The following is a 23563-nucleotide window of genomic DNA, read 5'->3' on the forward strand; positions in this document are numbered from 1 at the left end:
GTCATGGGGGGAGGGATGAAGGACCACGGGGGGGGGGGGACAGGGGAAGGATGGAGGAGCACATGGGGGGGATAGTAGACCACATGGGTGGGGAAGATGGAGGATCACACAGGGAGGGGGAGGTGGACCACACCAGGCAGGGAGGGGGAGGATGGAGGACCACACTGGTACTCCACCCAGACCCCCTACAACAGGCAGGAAAAACAGACATGGTGTTGCTTAAGCGAGTCTGGCTTTGAGGCCTTGGACACATGGGGAGAGGCGGACAAACACCTCCTTCAGAAAAGTGCTTACGGGGCGCCTAGGTGGCTCAGTCAGTCAGCCGTCAGATTTCAGGGTAGGTCATGATCTCACAGTTTGTGGGTTTGAGCCACACATTAGGCTCTGTGCTGACAGCTTGGAACCTGGAGCCTGCTTCAGATTCTGTGTCTCCCTCTCTCTCTGCCCCCCCCCCATGCATGCTCTGCCCCCCCCCCCCAGCTCCAAAAATAAACATTAGGAAAAAACAAAAAAAAGCACTTGAACTAGGACTCCCAACAAGCCTTGATGGTATGTGTGGTGGCCACCAGGCTTTCTACCCCTGGCTCTGGGATGTCCTGGCCCCTGCCCTGCTTACCAGAATGATTTTGGTTTCATCCAGCTCAGCCTGCACCTTAGTCATAGGATCAGCTTCTCGGGGGTTCTAGGGGAAGAGCCAAGAGTAATATCAGGACCATTTTGAAACAAAGCTCAAACCAAGTGAGCTGGACACACTTTCCCGAGTTAAAAACTGCAGCTGCTTCAACACAGGACAGGGAGGTGGAAGCCTGCCCCGGGGCTCCGGTTTCACGTCTTAGATCCAGGTTGTAATGTGGGCCCCTGCATGTTTCAGAGGGACATCGACACCAAGGCTGCCCAGAGTCACCCACAGCCACAGCTGTCAGCGCTGCTGGCTTTCCTGTGTCACATAGCTTCTCCCCAGGGCGACCTGACAGCTTACCTGGTATCGACTGAGGTGGCCATCTAGGGCCGTGTAGTGAATCGTGGCAGGGGATCCGACCGGCCACTCTATCCTGTCCACCTGCTTGGAGAACTCATCTAGTACCTGCGAGACAAGGAGCACATCAGTACGGACCACAGCTACAGGGTTCAGCGGATGGCCCGAGAGAGGCGGGCAGGTCCTGGGAGGAGGGAAGAGGAGGACAGCTAGTAGCCAGAACACATCGAGGCTCAAATTTTAGGTACTTTGGTAATTGAAAATGAAGCATACCCAGCCTAAGATAAACCTCATCTGGAAAATAATAAAAGTATCCAAGTTTTAAACTAAACATTCCTCCTTTTATGCAGTCTTAAAGTTCTAAGAAAAGGGTACTGGCCCTCTTGTTTTCCAAAACAGTTCTTCAAAAGGGAACTAGAGCCTTTGGATTTAAGTGACCACCAGATTTCACGGACTTGTAAGTGCACCTATGCTCCGGAAGCCAGGGGCCGACGCCCGTGAGGGGTTTATGACAAGTGCTGCTCAAAGGACCGAAGCGAACACAGGTGCTGGGCCCATGTGGAGAAGGAGTGCCCGTCACCGCAGGACAGGCAGAAGCACAGAGGTGGGAAGACCTGCTACATGCAGGGACAGCCTGATGGAGGGGATGCAGCCACAGGACAGGGCACAGTGAGGCGTGGCTCAGAGGAGCCACAGTCATCACTGCTTAGGGTAGAGGCAGGAAGAGAGTGGCCAGAGGAGTGGCCAGGGAAAGAGCCCATCCCAGAAGGAGGCTGTGACGCTGAGACAGACAGGGTGAGTCAAGGTGGCACTTGGGGACATGAGCCCAGACACATGCAGAAATCAGTGCCAGGGAAAGAAATTGGGAAAGGATGCCAGACTGTCTCTTGGTTTAGGGCCAAGAAAAAAACAGGCTGATTCTGGACACATTACTTCATGCCCATTGCCTTGGGCACTGATCACACTTGTCCATCCTAGTCCAGTCCAGCCACACTGCAAACTCACCTTCTCCAGCAAGGTAAAGGCCACCCGGGACGGATATTCACTGTCAGCAATGACCACTCCTGCAAGGCTGTCATTTCGCACATAGACGTGGCACAGATATTCTGAGGAGAGATCAGACACACAGATGGTGACCTAAAGCTGTTAGACATTTTCACCCCTGATCACCAAAGCATTGCAAGGCTGAGCCCTTGCCTTCTGGGTCAATGAAGCTCACACAGGACAGTGCATAACGAACCTCTGCCATCAGCGTGGCCCAACACCTACTTTGGGATGAGCGGAGGCCTGGGGGCCCAGTGTGCAAAGCCAGGGAAGCAGGAAATGCCCCAGGCAACACAGTCCCAGGTGCATTTCCAGGTTCCACCTTGAGCTCTAGATCAGGCCTGACTGCAACTCAGGGACTGCATCTCTCATGCTCCATTCTGTCCCCAAGCTGAGGAGACCCTGGATGAGATAAGCAGCCTCCAACTTCTTAAAAATCCCTACAGGGGTGCCTGGGTCAGCTAAGTGTCATATTTTGGCTCAGGTCACGATCTCACAGCTCATGGGTTAGAGCCCTGTTTCAGGCTCTGTGCTGACAGCTCAAAGCCTGGAGCCTGCTTCGGATTCTGTGTCTCTCTCTGCCCCTCCCCTGCTCTCCCTCTCTTAAAACAAATAAACTGGAAAAAAAAAAAAAGAAGAGAGAGGTGCCTAGGTGGCTCAGTTGGTTAAACGCTCAACTTCAGCTCAGGTCATGATCTTGCAGATTTGGGTTCAATCCCTGTGTTGAGCTCTGTGCTGATGGCTTGGAGCCTGGAGCCTGCTTCAGATCCTGCCCTACTTGTGCATGCATGCTCGTGCTCTCGCGCACGTGCACGCTCTCTCTTTACTAAAGAAACATAAAAAATAATTTAAATATCCCTATAGGAGTGGCCCCAAATCAGGATATCACCTATCAGGGCCCCAGGTTTCATCATTACAGGAATCCTGGCCTGTTCTGTTCTGTGCTGGGCTGGAGGGCATAAGGGAGGGAGAAGAGAGGGGAGGGGAGGACAGTGGAGAGAAGGTCCATCTACAAAAAAATTAGTCACTGTTGGCTATGGATGCCTGTGCTAAAGTCATCAAATTATCCAAAGGTACAGTCTGTACAAGGGCTTCTGCAAAATAGTCATCATCAGGATATGAAGCTGTGTCATTTTCAAAAGGATTGAGAATCAACACAGCTAACCACACCCCGCAGTAAAAGGGATGTGAGGGCAACAGCTGACAAACGAGAACCTTCTTGTCCTCAAGACGCTCAAGCACCAGACCCAGACGCCAAATAAAAACAAGGAAAGGGGAGAAGGAGAGATCACGAGCTCCAGAATCCAGAAAGGAGGGAAAGGAGAGCAGGGTGGGCACAGGACGTCACCGACACTCTCCAGGCGCTGTCTGCACTCCCAAATAAGGAAGAGTCACCCGAGAGCCGAATCGCATGTGTCCACGGAACTGGAGACACGGAAGCAGTGCGGAGAGAACGTCTCTCAGGAAGAAAACTGGGAAAGCAGACACAGCCAGCAGGGACCAGAACATTTCCATGTTCAGAACCCAATTTTACTTCTGCGATGTGAACGGCACTGGGATCTCACACAGAACAGACACACCACGGGGACGGTGACAAGGGAAGCGCCGTGTGCAAAGGGCCACCCCTGCCCAGTGAGGTTCATATGACGCTTCTGTACCACACATCTGTCTTTCCTGATCGGTCTGTACAACACACGCCTCTACAATAAAAGCTTGAAGGTTCTCACAGGAAACCTGAATCATGAACAAGGACTAAACAACAGCCACGAGAAAAACGTGGTGAGTTTTCAGATTCCTAGTCCAAACTCTAAAGAGCACAGGCTGTGGTATTACCTCAACAGGGCTGGTTGGAAATCCCCTTTTGAAATGTGTCCAGCTCTGGAGGGAAAGAGAAGAATTCAGGAAGGCCGCTAACCACCCCGAGAGTCAGACCCTCACCTGAGGCAGGTCTGAGCCTCAGGGGCACGTTTGCTGGGGCCGCTCCATCGAGTGCAGACAGAAGGAAGAGGAGGGAAGAGAAGGCAGTGTGCAGAGAGCCACAGGCTGCCCAAGGCGGATGGCGGGCATACCCGCGAGGGGGCGGTCCTCTTACCTTGTTCTTTGACGGAAGCTCTGCTGCCCTTGGCCGAGCGCTCCACGATCAGCTGACTCGTGAAGGTCATGAACTCCTGAACACTAAGAAACACAACTCGGATTACCTACTCTGGCCACCTTGTCCCCGGCACAATGGAAGGTGACCTCTGAGCTGGGATGCTAAGGAGCTAGTGCTTCTTGGCTTCATTCACTGCCTTCCCAGCCCCGGCGACAAGCAGTAAGTGCGGTTTTGTTACCAAGCCCCCTAACTGTACACGCCATACCTGCTGCTCCTAGCACGCCAGACAACCCACTTTGGACCTCTGGGGCACCTTCCGCAGGCTATGGGAGGCTGACGCCTGTGGTCAGCGGAGGCCCCGGGACACAGGCAGGAGCCAGGACCTGGCAGACGCGCAACCAAGGGGGCTGCCGCACATGCCAAGACACTGCAGCTGGACACAAGTGCTCCATGGACGTGGCGAAGGGCACAGAACCTGGCCTCGGGGGCACTGCCTCATCCATGGTGCATCAGCTAGGCCACTCTGGGAGCAAAGGGCCCAGCCGAGACCAGGGCCACCCGACAGAGAGACAAAGCTAGAATGGAAGTGTCACAGGTGACAACAGCACAGCCAGAGGGGCAGGGGCCAACAGGAAGCCCGTGCCTGGGACTGCCATGCAAGGAGCTGCTCAGAGTGAGGACCTCTGATGCTGCGGTGGACGTCCCCGTCTGGGACCCCAGCTCCACCACGTGTGAGATGTGTGACCTCCAAGCAAGTTACCTGCGTGCCTCACCTACAGAATCCCGATTTGCTGTGATGGCCACATGAGCACACGGCAGCACTTGCTACATCACTTTGAGAGAGTGAGGTGATCGAAATAATCCCACAGAGAAGGCTCTGAATAAGGAAGTCCTTGCAACAAAACTAACCAGAGACAGAGCTCACAGCAGGACTGTCATCAGGCAAAGGAGGAATCACACTCTTGCAGGGTCTGCACACGAGAGCCAGGAAAGCCCGGGAACCATCCAAAGGTTTCTCAGCCTGGGGTCTTATCCCGTGAGGTAGGAAGGACCGATGAAAACAGCTGGATGGTGCGCTGCCCTAAGAGGCTGTCCCCAGAGTGCTGTGGCTGTGTTCACGGCCAGACCTCAGTCTGCGAACCCTCACTAGTGAGGTCCCAGTCCTACCCTGAAATCCCTGCGAACCCTCGGTATATGCTGGCTGGACAAAGAAAAGGAATCACCTGGCCAAGCTGGCACCAAACATCCCATCACAAACACACAGAGAATGGAGCACAAGGTAAAAGAAACAGTACTATGAAGGTGCTTCACTAAGGAGCCAAGAGAAGCAGAACGTTTCACAAAATAACAGAAACTGTTTCAGATTCTGCCAGCAAAGCCCTCTCATGAGCAACAGGAACTGCGGAGCTCAGAGTCCAGACAAGCAGCATCCACCAGCCTCAGGGACAGTGCGGCCACAGACAAGGATCCTGGAGGGCCCTTCCCCTTTTGCTCCTGAGTCAGCCCAGTCCTCGCAGGACGGGGTGGAAGTGTCTGCCGTGTCTCCAATACACAGCTTCTTGCTACTCAAGTGTCCAGAAACATGGAGAAGCCTATAGGCCCTACACATACTGTGCCTCCTTCTGATTCTTCCTTGCAGACCCTTTTGCACCACCAGAGCCTCACCAGAAGCAGCACACAGTTTGGCCATAGGTCCTGGCTGGTTTCTGACTGCGTCCCCAAAGCAGATTTCCTCTCCACTGAATTGTGGGGAAAACCCACCAGGAAATCTAAGCGGCTCCCAAGAGGTGGCACCCAGGCTGCCTAGGTTAAAATACAGATCTCTGGGTGTGAACCTGGGAATCTGCATTTCCCCCAAGTTCCCTGATAATTTTATGAAGACAGAAATATGGAAAACACTGAGCACAGGACTAATATTCTAGAAGAGTATAAACCTTTTTTCCAGCGAAACAAAGACGATTCCTCGGAGGTACAGTCCCGAGACCGAGGAAGAGACCACCGCCGCGCTCCGCCGCCCATCCCTGACCTTCCCCGCCCCCCTGGCCGCCGCCCGGGTCTCCCTCGCCCCGCCCCCGCCCCCCGGGCCTCCCTAGCCACTCCCTCCGCCGCCCCCGCCCCCGCCCCCCGGGCCTCCCCGCCGGGGCCTCCCTCTTCCCTCTCCCGTTCCCCCGGCCTTCCCGCCCGGGCCCGCTCACCTGGACCTCTGGAAGAAGCTGAAGGAGGACACGTCGTACGCGGCTTTGAGCAGCACCGCCTTGGGCTCGCCTTTGTACAGGACGCTGAGGCTGTACAGCTTCATGGTGCCGCGCCCTCGGGCCGCCTGCCCCGCCGCGGGACCGGCTCGCACCGAGCAGCGCGGCCGCCTCCCCTGTGGACCGCCACAGGCTGCTGACGGGTCGGACGCCGGCTTCCCCGCCTGGCGCGGGGCCCACTTCCGGTTCCGGTCAGGGACCGTCGCCCAAGCCCAGCGGAGGGTTTTCGTGCCCCGGATGTAAATGGAAATGGCCGGAAACACGGAGGCGTTGGGATGAGGACGCAGGAAGGCGGCGCAGTGCATGCGCGTAAGCCTGGCCCCGCCCCTCTGGGCTGTCTAGGGCCGCTCCCTTGCTCCTAGGGTGTCCCGTACCCTCCCGGACTTCCCCCTCCTAGTGTGTCCGGTCCCCTCTTGGGGTGTCCCATCACCTCCCGGGCCACCCGCTCCCTCCTGGGGTATCCCGAGCCACCCCCCTCTGCCTCCTGGGATGTCCTGTGCCCCCCCAGGGGTGTCCCGGGCCTCCGCCTCCTGGGGTGTCTCGTCCCATCCCGGGCGCCCCCTCTCCGTCCTGGAATATCTTGTTACCCTCCTGGGGTGTCCCGTCCCCTCCCAGACTTCCCCCTCTTGGGGTGTCCCATTCCTTCCTGAATTGTCCCGTCTCCTCCCGGCCTCCCCCTCTCTCATGAGGTGTCCTGTCCCTCCCAGGTTGCCTTCCTTCCTTCCAGACTGTCCTGAGTCTTCCTGGGCAGCTCCTGGGAAAGCACCGGCAGCCAGTGCCCTGTGGACCCTAGACAGGACTGTGGTTTCGGCAGGACTGCTTTCTGGAAAAGCAGTGTGTAAATCCAGTCTCCTTCAGAGTGGCGGCCAGGCTCCTGCAGGGATGTGAAGTGATGCCTCTCATTTCAGAGGATTGATTCCGAAGAACACGGCCTTGCCACGCCTTCCTCCTGCCTCTGGTCACAAAGGCCCCGTCACCACAAACCTGCAGGGCTAAGGGCTCCTCGGGCCTGCCCACTCCCTGTCTAGGCACTGATCTAGGAGGCAGACCTCTGACAGAGAGGAACAGAGAGCGGCATCACCTCAAAATGGCAGAAAATCTGCTCCGTGCTTAGGGAGCAGCTTGGCACACAGTGACTTAGAAGACCTCGTTTTGCTTGCAATGTCGACATCATGCTTTGGGGACGGTGGGGACAAGTGGGCACAGTTCCATGAGGGTACCACATCTTGCCCATTTCTTGTTTATGAAATGGTATTTTGTAATCAGCATCTTGCAGGACACGTAAAAGGCCCTTGGAAGCTGACAGCAAGCTTACATAACTGTTATGCTACAAGCAGCTGGATCTGAGATTTTGGGACACAGATGGCACATGTGACAAAGCAGCAGCATAATTGTACACACGACTCTGAGTCAGGGGTTCTCAGCACTATTCGTGCTGGGGTTGGATGCTGGGGGCTGGTCCCAGTCATTGGTAGCATGTCGGGCCTTGGACCCACTAAAGACCAGTAGCACCCCACCCTCCTTCTGGCAACCCAAAATGTCTCCAGTCATCGGCAAATGTGCTCTGGCGAGCAGTGGAGAAGGAAGGTCCTACCACCTGCTCCCCATTCAGCACTTTCCTCGCTGGGTCTCTTCTGTCTGCAGATTGCGGAAAGCTCTTCCACATCCCCTCATCTGGGTAAAAATCGCTAAGGATAGACATTGGCCAATGCCAGGCCAGTCACTCACTGATGTGGGTGGACACACGACACTGCCTCAAGATGCTGGGCTGACACCGTCGTCGTCTAGGGGGTGGGTGACAGTCGTTTCTGAAGGAAATCCTGGGGCCCCTTTCCCTTTGACGCTGAAAGTTGTTCAAAAGGACCAGGAGGGCAGTTCTTGGTTGCAACAGGTTTAAATGTATTCACCTGACACGTAACAGATTTCCTACAGCTGGCCTCACACCAGGTGCTCTCTGTGCGCTCCCTCATTCTGTCCTCATGAACTAGAAGAAGCCGTTACTATTGCGTTGCAGACAGAACAGACTCAGGTTAAGGGAATCTCTAGGTACGTGTCAACACTAAACACGTAACAAACTCACTGTCCAGCCCTACCGCCCAGGACGCCTCGCTCCCATACGCCTCAACCTCATCATCTGTCTCACTGAAAAGCAAGCCCACCTTCCACTGCATCACCCAGCTGTCACCCAACTTGGATTCAGTGCCAGGTCCACCACCAAACCGTTACCCTCTCTGAGTCTCTCTCTTGTTTTCATCTGTGAAACTGGAAACATAACCCTTTCCATAGGTATGTTGCTGGGCATGGTGAGATTCTATTCCAAGCTCTAGCCACTGTAGATGTTTAGTAACAACCTTGATGATTACGTGTATTGTTGTCAGTTATGCCAAATAGGAGCGACTGCCATGGGTTCAAGGCGTCCTGCAGATTGTAGGATGCAGAAATTTGACGGGCTGAAATTTCTGCATCCTACAATCTGAGGTCTCCAGATTGGAAAATACTATTGTATGTGTTTTAATTCCCTGATTTTGATCGTTGTGATATGTAAGAGAATTTTTGGTTTTTAGGAAATACACACAAGTCCTTAGGAGGAAAGGGACATCATATCTGCACGTTAGCCTTGAAGCAGTCAATGTTCAGATGTATATAGGAAGGGTAAAGCACACACGGTAAATTTAAGGAATCAGGATGAAGGTATCCAGGAATTCTTTGTACTGTTCCGTACACCTGAAATCATGGAGCGAGATTACAGGGAAGGGGCGCTGGTGGTGTGCTTGCAGCACCTGCGGGAGTAAAGCTCTCTGAAGTCCAGCCTGTCCCTCACACGCTGGGCTCTAGAGGAAGAGCACTCTGCAAACAGAACTGGAGCAATGCGCCCATGACAAGTGGCCCAGGCCTGAGTTCAGCCCTGCTGGGCAGGCAGGCACCCACCCACCTTCCCATAAGGTGTCCATTTTAGCTGCACAGTGGAACCCCCGCGAAGCTGGAGAAGAGCCAGCCAGGTGCATGAACCTGGCCGGACAGTGGCCTTGGCCTCCATACCCCCTTGTCCTGGCTGTTTTCACTGTATGTGGAAGGTGAGCCTCTGCAGTCTGCACAGGAAAGGAGCCCTGAAGGGGCTACAGGTGTGATCAGGCCTCCTATGGCCTTCAGGGTGTGTCACTCCTAAATGTGCTGACTGATGACCATTTTGAGCTAGCGGCCCTTGAGAGACAGCAGATGAAAGAAGCCCACTGACCCCCTCCTTTTTACTCTTTGAAGTGGGAGACTAACCCAGGTGAAAGGTGCGCCCTCTGTACCAGGAGGAAGACAGGAGCCCTCAGAACCGTCTCCTCTGCAGGGGCCTCTTAGGAGCTCTATTTGTACCTGGAGACACCCCTCCGCAACTCAGGGACCAGGGATGGATATGTACACGCTGGACACATGGCCATTGAGGCCGGGGGGGGGGGGTCGACCTCCTGAGGATGGCGCCCTGACCACCATGGAGCCGCCTGCAGGGAATGTAAGAAAGGGGAGGGGGAGCCCCACAGCAGCCTGGTCTCCGGGACTCCCAAGAGGGAACAAAGAGCAGGATGGGAGTTATCACAAAGGAAAAGTCCTGAAGAATCTGAAAGCTGCGGATGCGGGTGCGGTTGAGAACTTAACTGGCTGAGGGTGCCTGAGGCCCTATCCCAGCCCACCTCCCCAGCTGAGTTCCTCCTGAACCCCACCTTCTAGCCTCCACCCCCACTGAAACCTCATTCCATTTAGCCCTAGGGAGGCCCCATGCCAGTCCCTCACTGAGCCCTTAGAACCCCCTTCTGGGTGGTCAACCAAGCCCCCCAAGCCCCAGCCCACAGTCCCCCTGAGTCCCCCAGAATACCAGCCCCAGCCCTCCTCACTAGACCTGGCTCCTGAGTTCCCTCACCACTGAACACTCCCCAGCCTCCCCAATCCCACTGGGCCCCCCTGGGTCCCCCAACTCACCACCTTGAACAACCCTCTAAGTAGCCCCCAGCTCTCCTTACCCCCACCCCCATTGAGCAACCCCTCCCTGAGCCACTCTGACTGCCCCTCAGCCCTCCCCCTATGCTGAGCACCCCCCCAGCACCCCTCTGAGTGCCCCCCAGACCCTCTACTGCTGGCATGTGGGCACCCAGCCAATCAATACAAGTCCATCATAGGCTGTCCAATCAGAACAGAGACCATGACTGAGACCCCACCCCCAGGAGAAAATCTGGGGTGTGTAGAAAGTCCAGAGCCTAGAGCAGTTTCTAGGCAACTTCCAGTTGAACTTGGAAGATAAATGCACGTGTGCACGTGTGTATGTGTGCGTGTGACAGAGAGCAGCAGGAGCACAGGAACAAGCAGGAGATGTTTCCCAAGGTGTGCAGTTCCCGCCCCTTTGCACCCCATCCCTCAACCTCCCCAGCCTCGGTGACCTCATTTGAAAGTGGTGATGATGTCAGGCTTGCTTGCTGCCCCAAGATGGGCTCCTCAAATGAGAGACTAAATACAGCAGTGCTTTGTGCATCACACATGCTTTAATCGGTAGTAGTTACAATAATCAACCTTCTAATAAATACATTGCTTTCCTTTCGCAATAAATCTAGCAAAAAAGTGGATGAGATCTAATGAAGAAAAGTGAGTTCCCTGAATAGTACGAAGCGGACCTGACCAAACGGAGCAGCCTGCTGTATTTCTGAATGAGACGACTCACCAGGAGACAGAGAAAGATGAATCCCTGAATCCACAAAATCCCCGCATTCCAGTGCAATCATGAACAACATTGTTTTGTGAGGCAGCATGAGTGGATTGGAAGATTTGTGTGAAATTTGAAAGGCTCATGGTAAAGAAAACATAGGGGCAAAGGGATACTTGCCCTACCAGACGTCAAGAAATTAAAACGTTACACCAGCTGAGAGTGTAGCGTGTTGGCAATAAGATGAAATTTGTTCGGGAGAGCAAAATGGAAAGGAAAGAAGCCTCAGGACAGCCAGAAAGGGAAGGAGAGCACTTATTAAAATACTCTCTCCCAAGCAGGCCACCAAGAGAACCAGAGGTCCTGGAAACTCCTGGGTGTGGGCTTCTATCAATTTTTTCTTTTGGGCGGGTCCTAGGGTCACAACATTTGAGTGCTGGGCCTGGATTGTATAATAATTAGCCAACTAAACATGTCCTTTCTCAAGAAGTATTCAAAATGCCTGCAAGGGGTAGGAAACCACAACATTATTTCTGTTCTAGAAACACGGGTCAGGACAAAGGTCTGCTCTTTGCCCAAGTGCGTCCAGCACCAGAGACTTAACTCTTCCTCTGCCAGGATGCTGTGACCACGGACCACAGACAGACTGCCGGTGGGCAGACTGGCAGAGCTGAGGCCGTATCAGGCAGGGTCCCCAGGGCCACTTTTACATGCAGACAATTTGTTACTGACACATCAAAGAGCACCGCAAGGTGCCACTCCCCATTCTGTCCTGTGCTCTAGAAGGACAACATGCAAACGAAAGGGGACAGGTGTCTGCACCTCAAGTAGCAGCATCTCCCCTGACTGTAGGCCATGCTAGCTACACAGCAGCTACACCCCGAGGAACATGGGCAGAAAGCCTCACATCTCAGAACCAGAGACTAGAGAAAACCCTCCTGACCACATCCCAGGCAGATGGGGAAGAGAGTGGGAAGTGGCTTCCCCGCAGGTCCTCACTGGTCCATTCTCAGTTCCTAGAGGAGCATGGAGGTGACCTGCCAGGCTCAGGTTAGCCGTGGTTCACACCTGGACTCGTGGCCTATGGGTGCACCTGCAAGGTGGCCAGAGCCAAGCCATTGCCTTACAGCAGAGAAATATAACAGTGTGTGTGAGCCGCATGCGGTCAACATTACAGGTCAGTGGGAAAACGATCACCTACCCAATAGGTATCAGACACCTACCTCACACCATCCATAAATTTCAGAAGGACCAAAGCACTAAACATGGGGGAGGGGGTATTAATAGGAAATGTGAGAAAACATTTGTCCAATTTAGGGTGGAAACGCTTATTTTTTCGTGGGTGAACGGGTAAAGTTATATTGCTGTTTTAAGAAACCAAGTTTGGGGATGGATGGATAGATAGATAGATAGACAGACAGACAGACAGACAGACAGACAATAGATAACTGATACACTGCTTCATGACTTTGGAGCCTTGACACCCTTTTAACCTCTTTCCTGCGTCTAATTAATTGCTCTTCTCTCTCTGGCCATCAATTTCAGGTTCTACCCAGGAAAGTTCTGCATTATTCAATTAATCACTATTTTCCCTGTTGTCAATTCTGTAGATAAATTGGCTTTCCCTGGACAGCTTTCCGCCCCTAGCCCAGCTGTGGTCAGGGAAAGGTTCCTGGATAAGAGACCCATGGAAGAAACTGTAGGAATGGCTGGCAGTTTAGGTCCTACTTAAGATACAAGTTTACTGAGGATTTCTTTTTCATTTAACTTTATTCCAAGCATTTGCAATGTTACAAACCATGTACACAGTTTTTAAAAACTACTTTGTAGATTACTTCAAAGTTATATGATAGTCTACGGAATCATTACCTTTCGTGAACCTTTTAGCTGTTTGTAGCAATTTTCTTTTCCTATCCTAAGTAGTGATGCAGTGAACACCTTTTGATATAAAGCTTTGGGGAAATGCTTTTTTTTTAACAAGACATGAACCCCAGAACAAGAAAGCAAAGGCTGAAATTCATAAAAAGGAAACACTTCTGTGTGATAGAAGACACCATTGACCAAGTCTAAGCTTAGCAACACATTGTGGGAGATAGCACAGCAAATGGTAAATAGATATTGCAGATAGAACATAAAAATTCTTTATACAAATTGAAAGGTAAAAAAATAATTCGATAACAAAATAGTTTAAAAATATAAACCAGGGGCGCCTGGGTGGCTCAGTTGGTTAAGCGTCCGGCTTCGGCTCAGGTCAGATCTCACGGTTCGTGGGTTCGAGCCCCGCATCGGGCACTGTGCTGACAGCTAGCTCAGAGCCTGGAGCCTGTTTCAGATTCTGTGTCTCCCTCTCTCTCTGACCCTCCCCTGCTCACACTGTCTCTCTCTCTCTCTCAAAAATAAATAAAAAGCCTTAAAAAAAATTAAAAATATAAACCAATCATCCTTAGAAACAGAAATGCAAATAACCACTAATATGACACAAAAGAAGGTCCGGCACTTTGCAGTTTAAATGACAAGGAGACAACAGATCAGCACATTATCCAGGTTTATACTCTCAAGGATGGGCCAGTGTGTGGCCAAACTCTTAAGGTCCGAGGGTTGGACCTAGCAGTTCAGCCTCTAGGAAGCATCCAGAAGAAATATGTGCATGTGTCGCCTCTGGTGGAGTACACACACTCACATTGGGAAAAACCCAAATTGCCCAGATGATCACCAATAGGAGGCTGGTTTAAAATGTTACAGCACCACATCCATCTGGAGACCGTCACTGGCCACTCCAATCGCTCCCTCTGCTGGATTCAAATGCCAGCGGCTCAGGGCTCTGTCCTGGCCCCTCCTTGCTCTGTTTCCACACTGTCCCACCCTGCAGCCACCAGCCACATGAGCCCTGGCAGTGTGCCGGTCCTAACTGAGCAGCACTGTGAGTGTAAAACACACTGGAGCTTGGAGGCTGAGGCCAGAAACACCAGCTGGATGGTCCCTGATGTCGCACAGTTCACCCCGGAGGTTAGGGGAGCACCCTGAGCCAGCAGCAGGGGCAGCTCCGGTGACCTGGTCTCCTGCTCTGATCTCTGTGGTGGGGGAGGGATGTGCATGTGTCCCAGCTGAGGCCAGGGTCCCTGGGACTCTGGCTGGGCCCGCTGCTCTGGCTGTGTCAGGACAACAGGAAGGGGACGCAGCAACAGACCTCACTTGCGGTCCAGGTGGGTAGAGGTGCTCCCTGTCCCCTCTGCTCCTTGGGACATAGCCTTGAAGATCCCACAAGCCTGCCCTGGGAACTGCACAGGTGGTGAAGTGTGGCTGGGCCATCACCATGGTGATGGGGATGGAGGCCTGTTGCCACCGGCCCCAGTTTTCTGCATGGCAGCTCTAATGACAGGACTGTCAGCCCTATGGAGGCCGAGGGCGCAAGCTGCTCCTGGTTGCCATGGCAGCACGGGCCCTCTTGAGAGCACAGAAGGCCCTGTTGGGGGACTCCCCACTCCATACCCGGTGGAGCAGGAAGTGCCAGGCGGAAAGCAGGTTGGGGTGCGAGGGAAACACGGTCACCTAGAGCCCAATTGCTGGAGGGCTGTTCCCCGGCCACACGAGGGGAGCGTCCCGGCTGCCGAGCGTTTCTGGAGGGCACCTCAGCCCAGCACAGCTGGAGAGGCAGCTGCCTGGTGCTGGCATCAGCATTGACGATGGCCGGTCGGGCCTCCATGGGGAAAGGTCCCGGCTGCAGCCTGGAAGGGAAGCCTCGCTGGTCTGCTGCACGACAATGAGAAGGAGGAAGCTCTGTGCCTGATCCTCGAGCCAGAACCCAGCTGGAAGGTGGCCGCACCCTCCCTGCAGGTTCTTTCCTGGCTGGCAGAGGCCTGGAGGTATTTTTTCTCCAGAAGGTGTTGGGGGGCACCGGGGGTTCCAGCTCCCGTGGGCTGGCTGCCGCACACATGCTGGACGACAGAGCCAGGATGGAGGCCACCAAGAAGGAAAAGGTAATGTGAACCTTATTTGGCTTTGTTGGTGTTGGTTGTGGTGCGTCCAGCATGGGCAAGCCTTGCTTGCCCCCTCCCCCAGGGAGCCCAAGGCGCTGTCTACCCAAATTCCCAGCAGACCAGGCCCCTCCCGCCACGTCAGGCTCCAGCCCTGTGACTTGCAGGCTAGGCTGCCAGGAGGTCTGGACGGGGGTGGGTCGGGGACTTTAGAGCCCCAGCCAGGGGTGTGGGGTTTGGGTTCTCAGTGGTCAGAGTCAGCTCTCAGACAGGCCCTAGACGCCACACTTCTTCATAGGAACCCCTCCAGGAGCACCGTGGCTCCTGGCGAGGAGCAGAGAACAGTTACTTTTTCCAAAACGAAGAGAAATGCAGACATCCTTTAGGCCAGCCTGGTGCTCAGGCTGAGAGCCAGGAGACGGAGCTGGGGGAGGCGGGGGGGAGGGGGGGGGGAGAGCATGCCTGCAGCCCCAAGCCGGGGGTCAGGATGGAACGGGGCTGCAGGAGAGGCCAGGAGGCAGGCGCTTTGGCATGGCCTCCCCCTCACATGTCTTCAGTGCCGTGACGTGACGAGGTCAGCACAAACACGGGCTGGTTCTGCTCCTGGCAGAGCTGACGACATTAGGAGGAAAACAACCCGCCAAGCCAGGGCCTGTGCACTGGGGTTCTGGCAGGACTTTGGATGAGAAATCCTGCCCAGAGGGGGACCCTGGAGAGACAGGAAGAGGTGTCTTTAGCACAAGCAGAGAAAGGGCCTGGGGGCTGCAATGGAGACCTGCAGGGAGCCCGTCCTCATACTGGGGGTGGGGGGGGCCGGTGCTTGCTCTGCCCCTCTGTGCCAGGGGACACAGTGCTCCACAAGTGAGGGGCCATTGGTTCCCAAGCAGGAGCCAGGGCTGATGCCAGAGCCCCAGGTGGAGCGTAGAGGGGGCACCAAAAACATGAGTCATCAAGGTAAATAGTATTTTTGTGCAAATTCCAAAGAATCAAAATTAATGCAAAAAGATGTGAAGACAAGAATACCAACATTGTAAAGAAAGATGGCTCATACATCAAACTCCCCACCTGTCCCAGCATTCTTGTGGCATCAGTTAGCTGGGTGCCAGGGCCAGAGCAGGGGGGCAGGGGGCTGCAAGGGGTGGGAGGGGGCGGGCTCGGTTTCAGGGTCATCGTCAGGGTCTGAGGTTTTGTTGCCGGGACCCTGGGAAGTACCCCACCCCCAGCCCACCCCTGTTCTGGAGCAGTGAGCTGCACCATGGGGTCCCCAGCGTTCAGCTGTGGCCCTGCCCCCATCAGGCTTCCAGGAGGAGAGCTTTCAGCTCTGAAGCAGCCCTCTTGCCTGTGTCGACCTTTCAAAACTTATCTGTTGTCATCCTCTATAATCTGCATGAGTGTGTAGCCTCAGGACCATTGCCAGTAGCATCCCCCCCCCCCCTCCCAGCACACATGCCAACCCCAGGCTCAGCTTCTGGAGCTCCCTAGTGGCTCTGTGCCTGCAGGTGTCACCGCCCCTCACCTCCCACCCCTGCCTGTGGCTGCCTGGAGCTCCATCATGGCAGATGCGTGCTTTTAGCTCCATCTCTTGGTGGCCACCCCTTCTGGGGCCTGAAAGTGGGCCCTGGGAACCTGATCCCACACGCTCCATGGGCAGCTCGTGGGCAGGAAGGAGATGCTCCCCAGCACGTGTGGTTAGCTCTGTGCGGTGGGTTCGGGGAGCACTTTTTGGGTACCATAGTTGGGGCGTCCATAACAAGGTGCCACATGCTGAGGGGTTTCTCACTGTTCTGGGGACTCCGGCAGGGCCGGGTTCTGGTGAGGGCATCTTCCTCCACAGCCACGTGCTGGAGAGACAGAGAGCTCTGTGTCCTCCTGTAATGGGGCCCCACCTTCGGACCCCAGCCAGCCCTAATCACCACCCTCTGAAAGGCCAGCATCCCCACACCCTCACACTGGGAGAGTAGGAATTTCTGCATTGTAATTCAGGGGAAGGTGGGGGGGAGGGAAACAAAGCTCCCAGATAGTTTGTAGAGCTGAGCTCCCTGCATTCAGGCCCTCCAGCTGCCAGGCACTTTGCTCCACTGAGAGCCCAGATGCAGAGGCTGGCCCACCCTGGCACGCTCGCCCTGTGTCTCTGGCAGGACCCACAGGGATGCCGGCCCCCGTGGTCTCTTGGAGGCTGCAGACAGATCAGATGCTCAGGACAGAAAGCTCCAGGTGCCCCCTAAGTAGGTGTGCTGGGCAGGGGACCAGTGTGTGGAGGTGACAAGACCCTGGATGGGGGGGCACGAGGCTCCCTGTGGGTAGGAGGCCCATGACCTGGTCAGGTGTAAAGGGAGCCAGTGTGGGGGCTGGGGGGGGTGCTCCTTCTTGAAAGCAGGTCCCTCTCAGCCAGGAGTTGCTAGCTTCTCCCTGTTGGTGTCCTGGCCACCCCACTGAACTCCCAGCATGTCCACCTGCCTGACGAGGACCCACTTTTCTATCTGCTTCTGCTCCGAGGAACTTCATGTGGCCACTCTCGTCCCACGTGGCTCCGCCTGCCTCGCCTTTTCCAGGGGCTCAGTGCTCAGCTCCATGAGCGGCACTGGCAGGCTTTGCCATGGGGAAAGGTGAGCCTTTTATTTACCCAAGAATTTAGATGCCTCCTCCCCCTTCCCAGGCTCAGATCTTCTTTTTTACCTTTTGGTAAAATGTTCACATTTTGTTTCTTGGGGCGTGGGCTCTCCTTTCTGCAAGAGTTGAGCTCCTGGCCCAGGTTTCTCTCTGACGACTGAGGAAGCCACTCTGGCTCCTCCTCCAGCTGCCAATGCCAGGGAGTCTCTAAGGTCCCAAGGACAGGGACAGGCCAGTGCGCTCAGGCCCTGGCTGAGAGCAGGCTCCCCGCAGGGGCGCCTATGGACGCAGGCTCTGGGCTGGGTGCTGTGCCAGCAGTGGGAACTGTCCAGGGAGTCTCTTGGTGCCCACGGCCCATCTGCAGGCTGACACCAGAGGGCGGTGTTTGGGTGGAGGGTGCTGGAGGCACAGGGGCCTGAGGGCCTGTGGCAGGAAGGTGGGGGAGGGGCTGTGCGACGCTGGGATGGAGAGCCCTCCACCAGGTCTCCAGCTCTCCCTGGGCCCCCACACCCCTCAGGGACCCTGAAGTCCTCCTGGACCTTCTCTTGAAGGTGCATCTCGCTCAGCCCCGCTCTGCCCTTTGGCCACCCCCGCACCAGGCTGCAACTGCCCAGCCGGGATGGCTCCACGTTGGTCTCCCCCAGCCCGAGCTCAGTCCCAGGTTGCAGGAGTGTCATTGGGTGTACAAGAAGGAAGAACCCAGCGATGGGTCCTTGCTCCCAGATCACTGTCGGGCAGGGTCTGCCGACCCGTCCACCATGGTCAAGGGACAGTTCTCCGAACTGGTTCTGCCCCTAACTGGGGCTCTGCAGACACAGGCTAGGCATGTTGCTGAGCTCACATAGGGTGAAACTTGGAGGTCTGGCTGTGAGGGACCATTCCCTCTTAAGTGGGGGGCCCAGAGGTGGCCCTGGTAAGGACAGAGCCCACAGAGGCTCCCTTGAGGTCTGGTGAGGCCTGAGTAGCTCTGGGCTGTGCCCGACAGGTCTGCATAAGGAAACAATGGCCGCACGGGCTGCATAGGATGGGCGTGGGGATTTCTCTGAGTGTGGCCAGAGGTAAATCAGATGGGGACTCGAGGAGCCAGGAGCCCCTGGAGGAGGTGCAGTCTGTGTAGACACGGGTGCTCCCAACACCACCGTCTGAGAAGGGAGGGCCCATGTGTCCCGCTGTGCTGTGACCCTGCCCAGACAGGTCACAGACTGCCCCACGGGTCAGTGGCAATAGAACTGGGTTTACGTGCTTCCTGCCTGTAGGGACACAGCACGCCCATGCTTTGGCACAGGCAGGAGAAGGGCGGGTGACAATTAAACCTCGTCTGCTGCTCCAAAGGGCGGAGCTGACCTGGGCATGTGGGAATGAAGGGTCCCATCTCCACATCCAACAGCGGCCTCCCCCTTACAGCCCTGGCCTCCTGCTGAGGGGACTCCAGGCTCTGGGGTCTGGCATCCTCCCCTGCCCAACAAGGTATGCTTCCACACTTAAACCCCTCCGGGCTTCAGGTATCCCCTCTGCAGAGTGCTAGGTAAAGTGGCTGCCTCATGGGGGCATGCTGGCCTGAGCAAGGCATTGGGAGGGGGGTCTTAGGCAGCTGACCTTGAGGTGGCCTCTCCAGAATAGCCTTCCTTCCACAGTGAACTTGCAAGTGGACAGATGAGGAGAGGAATCAAAACCAACCCACGATACAGTCTTTTCCAGGGGACGTAGGATCCCCACCCTGTGTCCTGTCACCCCTGCCCATGAATGATAGAATTTACCCACAGATGGGCTCAGAGCAGACCCAGCATGTGGCCCCTCACCTTCCGGATGATCTGGAGCAGTTCGTGCCAGATGCTGGGCCCCAGGCCCCTTCACGGAGCACAGAGCCCATCTCACCACGTACATCAGGGCAGGCGTGCCTGGGGGAGCACCAGCCCTCTCCCCTGTCTCTGGCCCCTGGGAGAACACCAGCCCTCCCTCACCCTGTCTCTGGCCCATGCAGCCCCCATGCTCACCTGCAGCCCTGGTGCCCCTGAGCCCTGTGTGAAAAACACAAATGTGTGAAGTTATAAATAAAAAGTTAATAGAAATGAATGATAGATGGCTATTAACATCATACACAGCAGGTCCGCTACTGGGCAGGGACTTCAGTTGGCTACAGAGAAATGCTGAGTGTTCCTCTAATGACCCTGACACACGCACACAGAAAATCCCATAGTCAACCACTGATTGATGCACCCCCCTGGTAATTACTTAGAAATTGTAATAACAGCGTGAGCAAATATCAGCAGGCAGGACTGTGGGTTCCCAGTAACCGGCTTCCGGTTCTGCCCCACGCGGAGTGTGTTGAACACTCAGCCACATCCTCTGGGATCCAGCCTCCTGTGTGGGTGAGGCCCGGGCAGCCTCTGTGCTCCTACCCTGTTTGCTCACAGTCCCACCTCGCACATCCTGGGGGGCCAGCAGAGTGGCGGACACCCCCAGGCCACTGCCAGACCTCAGACATGGAGGAGTGTGCTTGGGGGAGTCCCATGTGCGAGGACCTCTGGCCCCTGTGGTCCCAGGACCTGCACAATAAGGTGGATGCTTCTCCAGGCAGGGGTGGCCATTACCTTTCCACGCTTACCCTTTCCCTAAAACCCTTGGGCACAGTAGGGTCCGTGTGCCAATGGAGAGCTTTGTAAATGGCCTCTGGGTCCACATAGCTGGGCGTCAGCCTCACTCAGCAGACATTCAGACAAACTTGATCTTTTTAGTAAATCAGTCTAAGAGACTTCAGAATACAGTCCAATAGTCAGGAGACTAGCCCCGGACTCCCTCCAGGGGCTCCAGGCTCAGGCCCTATGCCCTGGAAGGGTTTCCTTACGCTCCTCTTTACACTTGTCCATATATTTTAAATTCCAACTCCTCCTCCCCAAGGGAAATGCAAACATCATCAGCTTTCCCTGGACCCCACAGTGCCCCCAGCCCTCCAGAGCAGGCCCAGAGTTCGCTCAGGCTCCGGCTTCTCTCTGGTCTCCTGGGTCTGTGGTGTGTACCCACGGGCTAGGACAGGAACCCATGACCTGCCCAAGTCCAGAACAAGAGGAGGTGGCCTCTGGTCCATGTCCCAGGAAGCTGTGGCAGAGCCCGTGGCTGGGTGATCTGACTCTGAACTTCTCAGTTCTCCCATCCCTGGTCTATGCAGTCCTATTTTTGTCTCTATCTCCATAGGTTGCCCAGTGTCCAAGCCCCTCCTTACCTGTGGCCCTTCTTAGTGCTCTGGCAGCTTCCAGGCCCTGGCAGATGGAGCCCACTATTCTGTCCACCCCTCTGGCCAGCTCCGGGCCATCACACCCACCCTCCCCCGAGGGAGGTGAGCTCTTGGCCTCATAGGGGACAGAGAAGCTGCTGTGAGTCCCACTGCTGTGTCTCGGCCTCCCTGGGCTTGTCTGCTTACAACCAGAGAGAAAGGAGAGCCCTCCCCTCATGAATTCCAGCTAGATATAGCCAGGTCTTCTGAGTGTTCTGAGCCTCCTGGTCTCTTGATCCCCTGGGTCTCCAGTTTCCTGGTCTCCTAGCCTGAATCCTATGAGGTGTTTGGTCAGGTAGTTATATTACTCAATTTGTGCTTCTCAAAGATGACTCTAGGTGTCAAGTGGAAAAGGGATTCTATGGGGTGAGGACGGAAACAGAATGGCCAGGGGATTTGCCATGATCAACTTGAGAGAAGATGATGGCTCAGGACAGAGGTGTTGGTGTTTGGGAGAAACTGAGCCCACACTGGGAATCCCAAGCAGAAAGGTTTTGCCTCAAGGAATTGAGTGTGTAAAGCATTGGAAGGGTGGAAGGAGCAGAGCCAGGGGCCACAGTCGCCCCTGTGTTACCATCTCAGGGCCCAGAATCTTCTGCCACCACTGTGGGCCTCATACTCATGGGGCTGGGTCATGGGTCCAGGCCTGCAAACACTCCTGTCTGTCAAAGCTGTGGTCGACTGCCACAGACCTTCCAAATATCTCAGGACTGTGGCCTATGGTAGACTGCAAGTCACCTGGGGAAGCCTGGGTACAAGGGAGTCTGGGAAATGTAGTTTTCAGCCTTCTGGCCCTTGTGTCCAGGGAGCCATGGGGGTTAGAATGGAGGCCGAGTGCAGAGAAGCCAGTCCAGCACAGAGCAAAGCAAGGAGATGTCTGCCAGCTCCTGTCAAGGAACTAGTTGGTGCTGGGGTTTGGGGTTCAGGGGAGAGGTCAGGACTGGTGTCACCAACATAACTGCCAGGCCATGGAATTAGGAAGAGCACCTAGAGAGAGGCCACAGCATCAGAGCCCCAGCTTCAAGGTGACTGTCTGCCTCCTCCCCTGCTTCCAGGGCGCTCAGCTGTGGTTTGAGTGTCACCTGCAGAGGCCAGTCCCCATGGGTGCCTGGCAGGTCCAAGTGCATTAGGAGGAGCGATGTTATGCGGTCTGGGGAACGTGGCAACAAGCCCAGGAGCTGTGGCCCGTGTCCTCACAGGGTGTTCAAGCCCTGGTCGGAGAGCTAGGTACACAGGCCCGTCTGGTGTTCCCACACCCTTCCTGGGAGAGAGTACTTGAAAACCTGTGTAAAAATACCTGACCTCCGAACGCTGGTGCGTCAATGTGGGGTGATGGGTACATGTGGGGCTCACTACACTACTCTCTCTACCTTTGTGCATGTTTGAGACTTGAAATTCTCTATTACAAAAAGTTTTAAAGTGCTGTAACAGAAAAGAAAGAGAAAGAAAATGAGGCTCCCCCTTTGTGAGTCCCAATCGGCTCCAGAGTCCCCTTGCATAAATGTGGATAAGCAGGAATTGAGGGACCAGGGCGGCAGCCCTCCAGCAGGCCCTCTGCGGAAGCGGACAGTGACCCAACCCCTCTGGAGATCAGCTGGGGATGGGTGCGGAGGACAGCGGAGGTCTCTGCCATCCAGGCTCTGACCCGGAGGACACCCTGTCTCTGGGGGCCATCTCTCACTCACTGTCTCGTACGCACTCCGGCAACTTGCAGAACTGTTTGCCCAGAGTTCACTACCCAGACGGAAACGGACTATAGCACACAGGCTGGGTTCTGGGTCCGAGTGTCTTGTCTCCGCCCTTCTCTCAAAAAGGTGTTATTCCTTGTTTGCTGTCGGCCTGGCCTGGTGCCGTGTGAGGGAACACCTTTTGTCTGTTTCTGCTCAGGCTCCCTAGATGCAGAGACGGAGATGGGGGCTCTGGGGACAGTGGCTTAGAGGGGGTGTGCTGTCCCCAGAGTCTGCATAAAAGTGAGGTGCAGGGCAGGAGCCGGGCAGAGCCAGGCAGTGACATGGGCTCAGCCTGACCCCCCAGGGCCGCAAAGAGAAGGGGGGCGGCCTTTCGTACCCCTGGGGCAAGTCCTTGGATAATCTTCTGGGCATTTTTATCACTCACAGAGGTGGGGGGCTGGGTGGGGATGCCAATGGACCTCACGACCTTCAGCCCCTCATGTGCTTAAATAGACATGCCCCTCTCTCATTCCTGCTCTGTCCCAGTTCAGGGTGCTGGGAGTCCAGCAGGTGGATGCTTGGTGAGTGGGTTACAGTTCCCGCATCGTCAGGTGGTCCTGAGACCACAAATGACACTCACACCTCACTGACCTGCACAGGTCTCTACCTCCAGGCTCCCTGTGTGAGGACATTGTGTCCACACCGAGCTGGGAGGCACCTCTTCCGTGCAGCTGTTAGCCCCCTGCATGTGCCCGTGCCCACAGATTCATCTGTGTTCCTCTTTCCCACACCACTTGTGGCGCTCAGCCCTCCAGTCCTGCTCCTTCAGGCCGCCACTCATCCCTGAGGCCGCTTCTCTCCACACAAGGTGAATCACTGGGTGTGATGTCCAAATCACTGACCACTGAGGGGGTCCCCTCACCCCTGTCTTTCGGGTCCGCCCCTGAGTGGGCCCTCGGCCAGCTTGCACCAACACACCAAACCGACCCATCCGGG

General features: G+C 55.5%; 2 protein-coding genes and 1 long non-coding RNA gene across 3 annotated transcripts in view; 2 read left to right on the forward strand and 1 right to left on the reverse strand.

Annotated features, from left to right (window-relative positions):
- YKT6 (YKT6 v-SNARE homolog) overlaps positions 1-6564 on the reverse strand; it is a 10979-nt gene extending 4415 nt beyond the window's left edge. The window contains exons 1-5 of the mRNA XM_029931091.1: positions 6308-6564; positions 4113-4195; positions 1982-2082; positions 980-1084; positions 617-682 (exon numbers count right to left, since the gene is read on the reverse strand). Of these exons, the coding sequence (XP_029786951.1) occupies positions 617-682; positions 980-1084; positions 1982-2082; positions 4113-4195; positions 6308-6411 (459 nt within the window). The 5' untranslated portion in view covers positions 6412-6564. The remainder of the gene's footprint in view (positions 1-616; positions 683-979; positions 1085-1981; positions 2083-4112; positions 4196-6307) is intronic.
- A 44-nt stretch (positions 6565-6608) lies between these two features.
- Positions 6609-11254, forward strand: LOC115284395. The gene is made up of 3 exons (XR_003905181.1): positions 6609-6673; positions 7072-8650; positions 10954-11254. It is a non-coding gene; the product is annotated as an uncharacterized LOC115284395 (long non-coding RNA).
- Positions 11255-14647: 3393 nt separating this feature from the next.
- GCK (glucokinase) overlaps positions 14648-23563 on the forward strand; it is a 39829-nt gene continuing 30913 nt past the window's right edge. The window contains exon 1 of the mRNA XM_029931116.1: positions 14648-15019. Within this exon, the coding sequence (XP_029786976.1) occupies positions 14975-15019 (45 nt within the window). The 5' untranslated portion in view covers positions 14648-14974. The remainder of the gene's footprint in view (positions 15020-23563) is intronic.

The sequence above is a fragment of the Suricata suricatta genome, chromosome 2, assembly GCF_006229205.1.
Source record: "Suricata suricatta isolate VVHF042 chromosome 2, meerkat_22Aug2017_6uvM2_HiC, whole genome shotgun sequence".
NCBI classification, from domain to species: Eukaryota; Metazoa; Chordata; class Mammalia; order Carnivora; family Herpestidae; genus Suricata; species Suricata suricatta.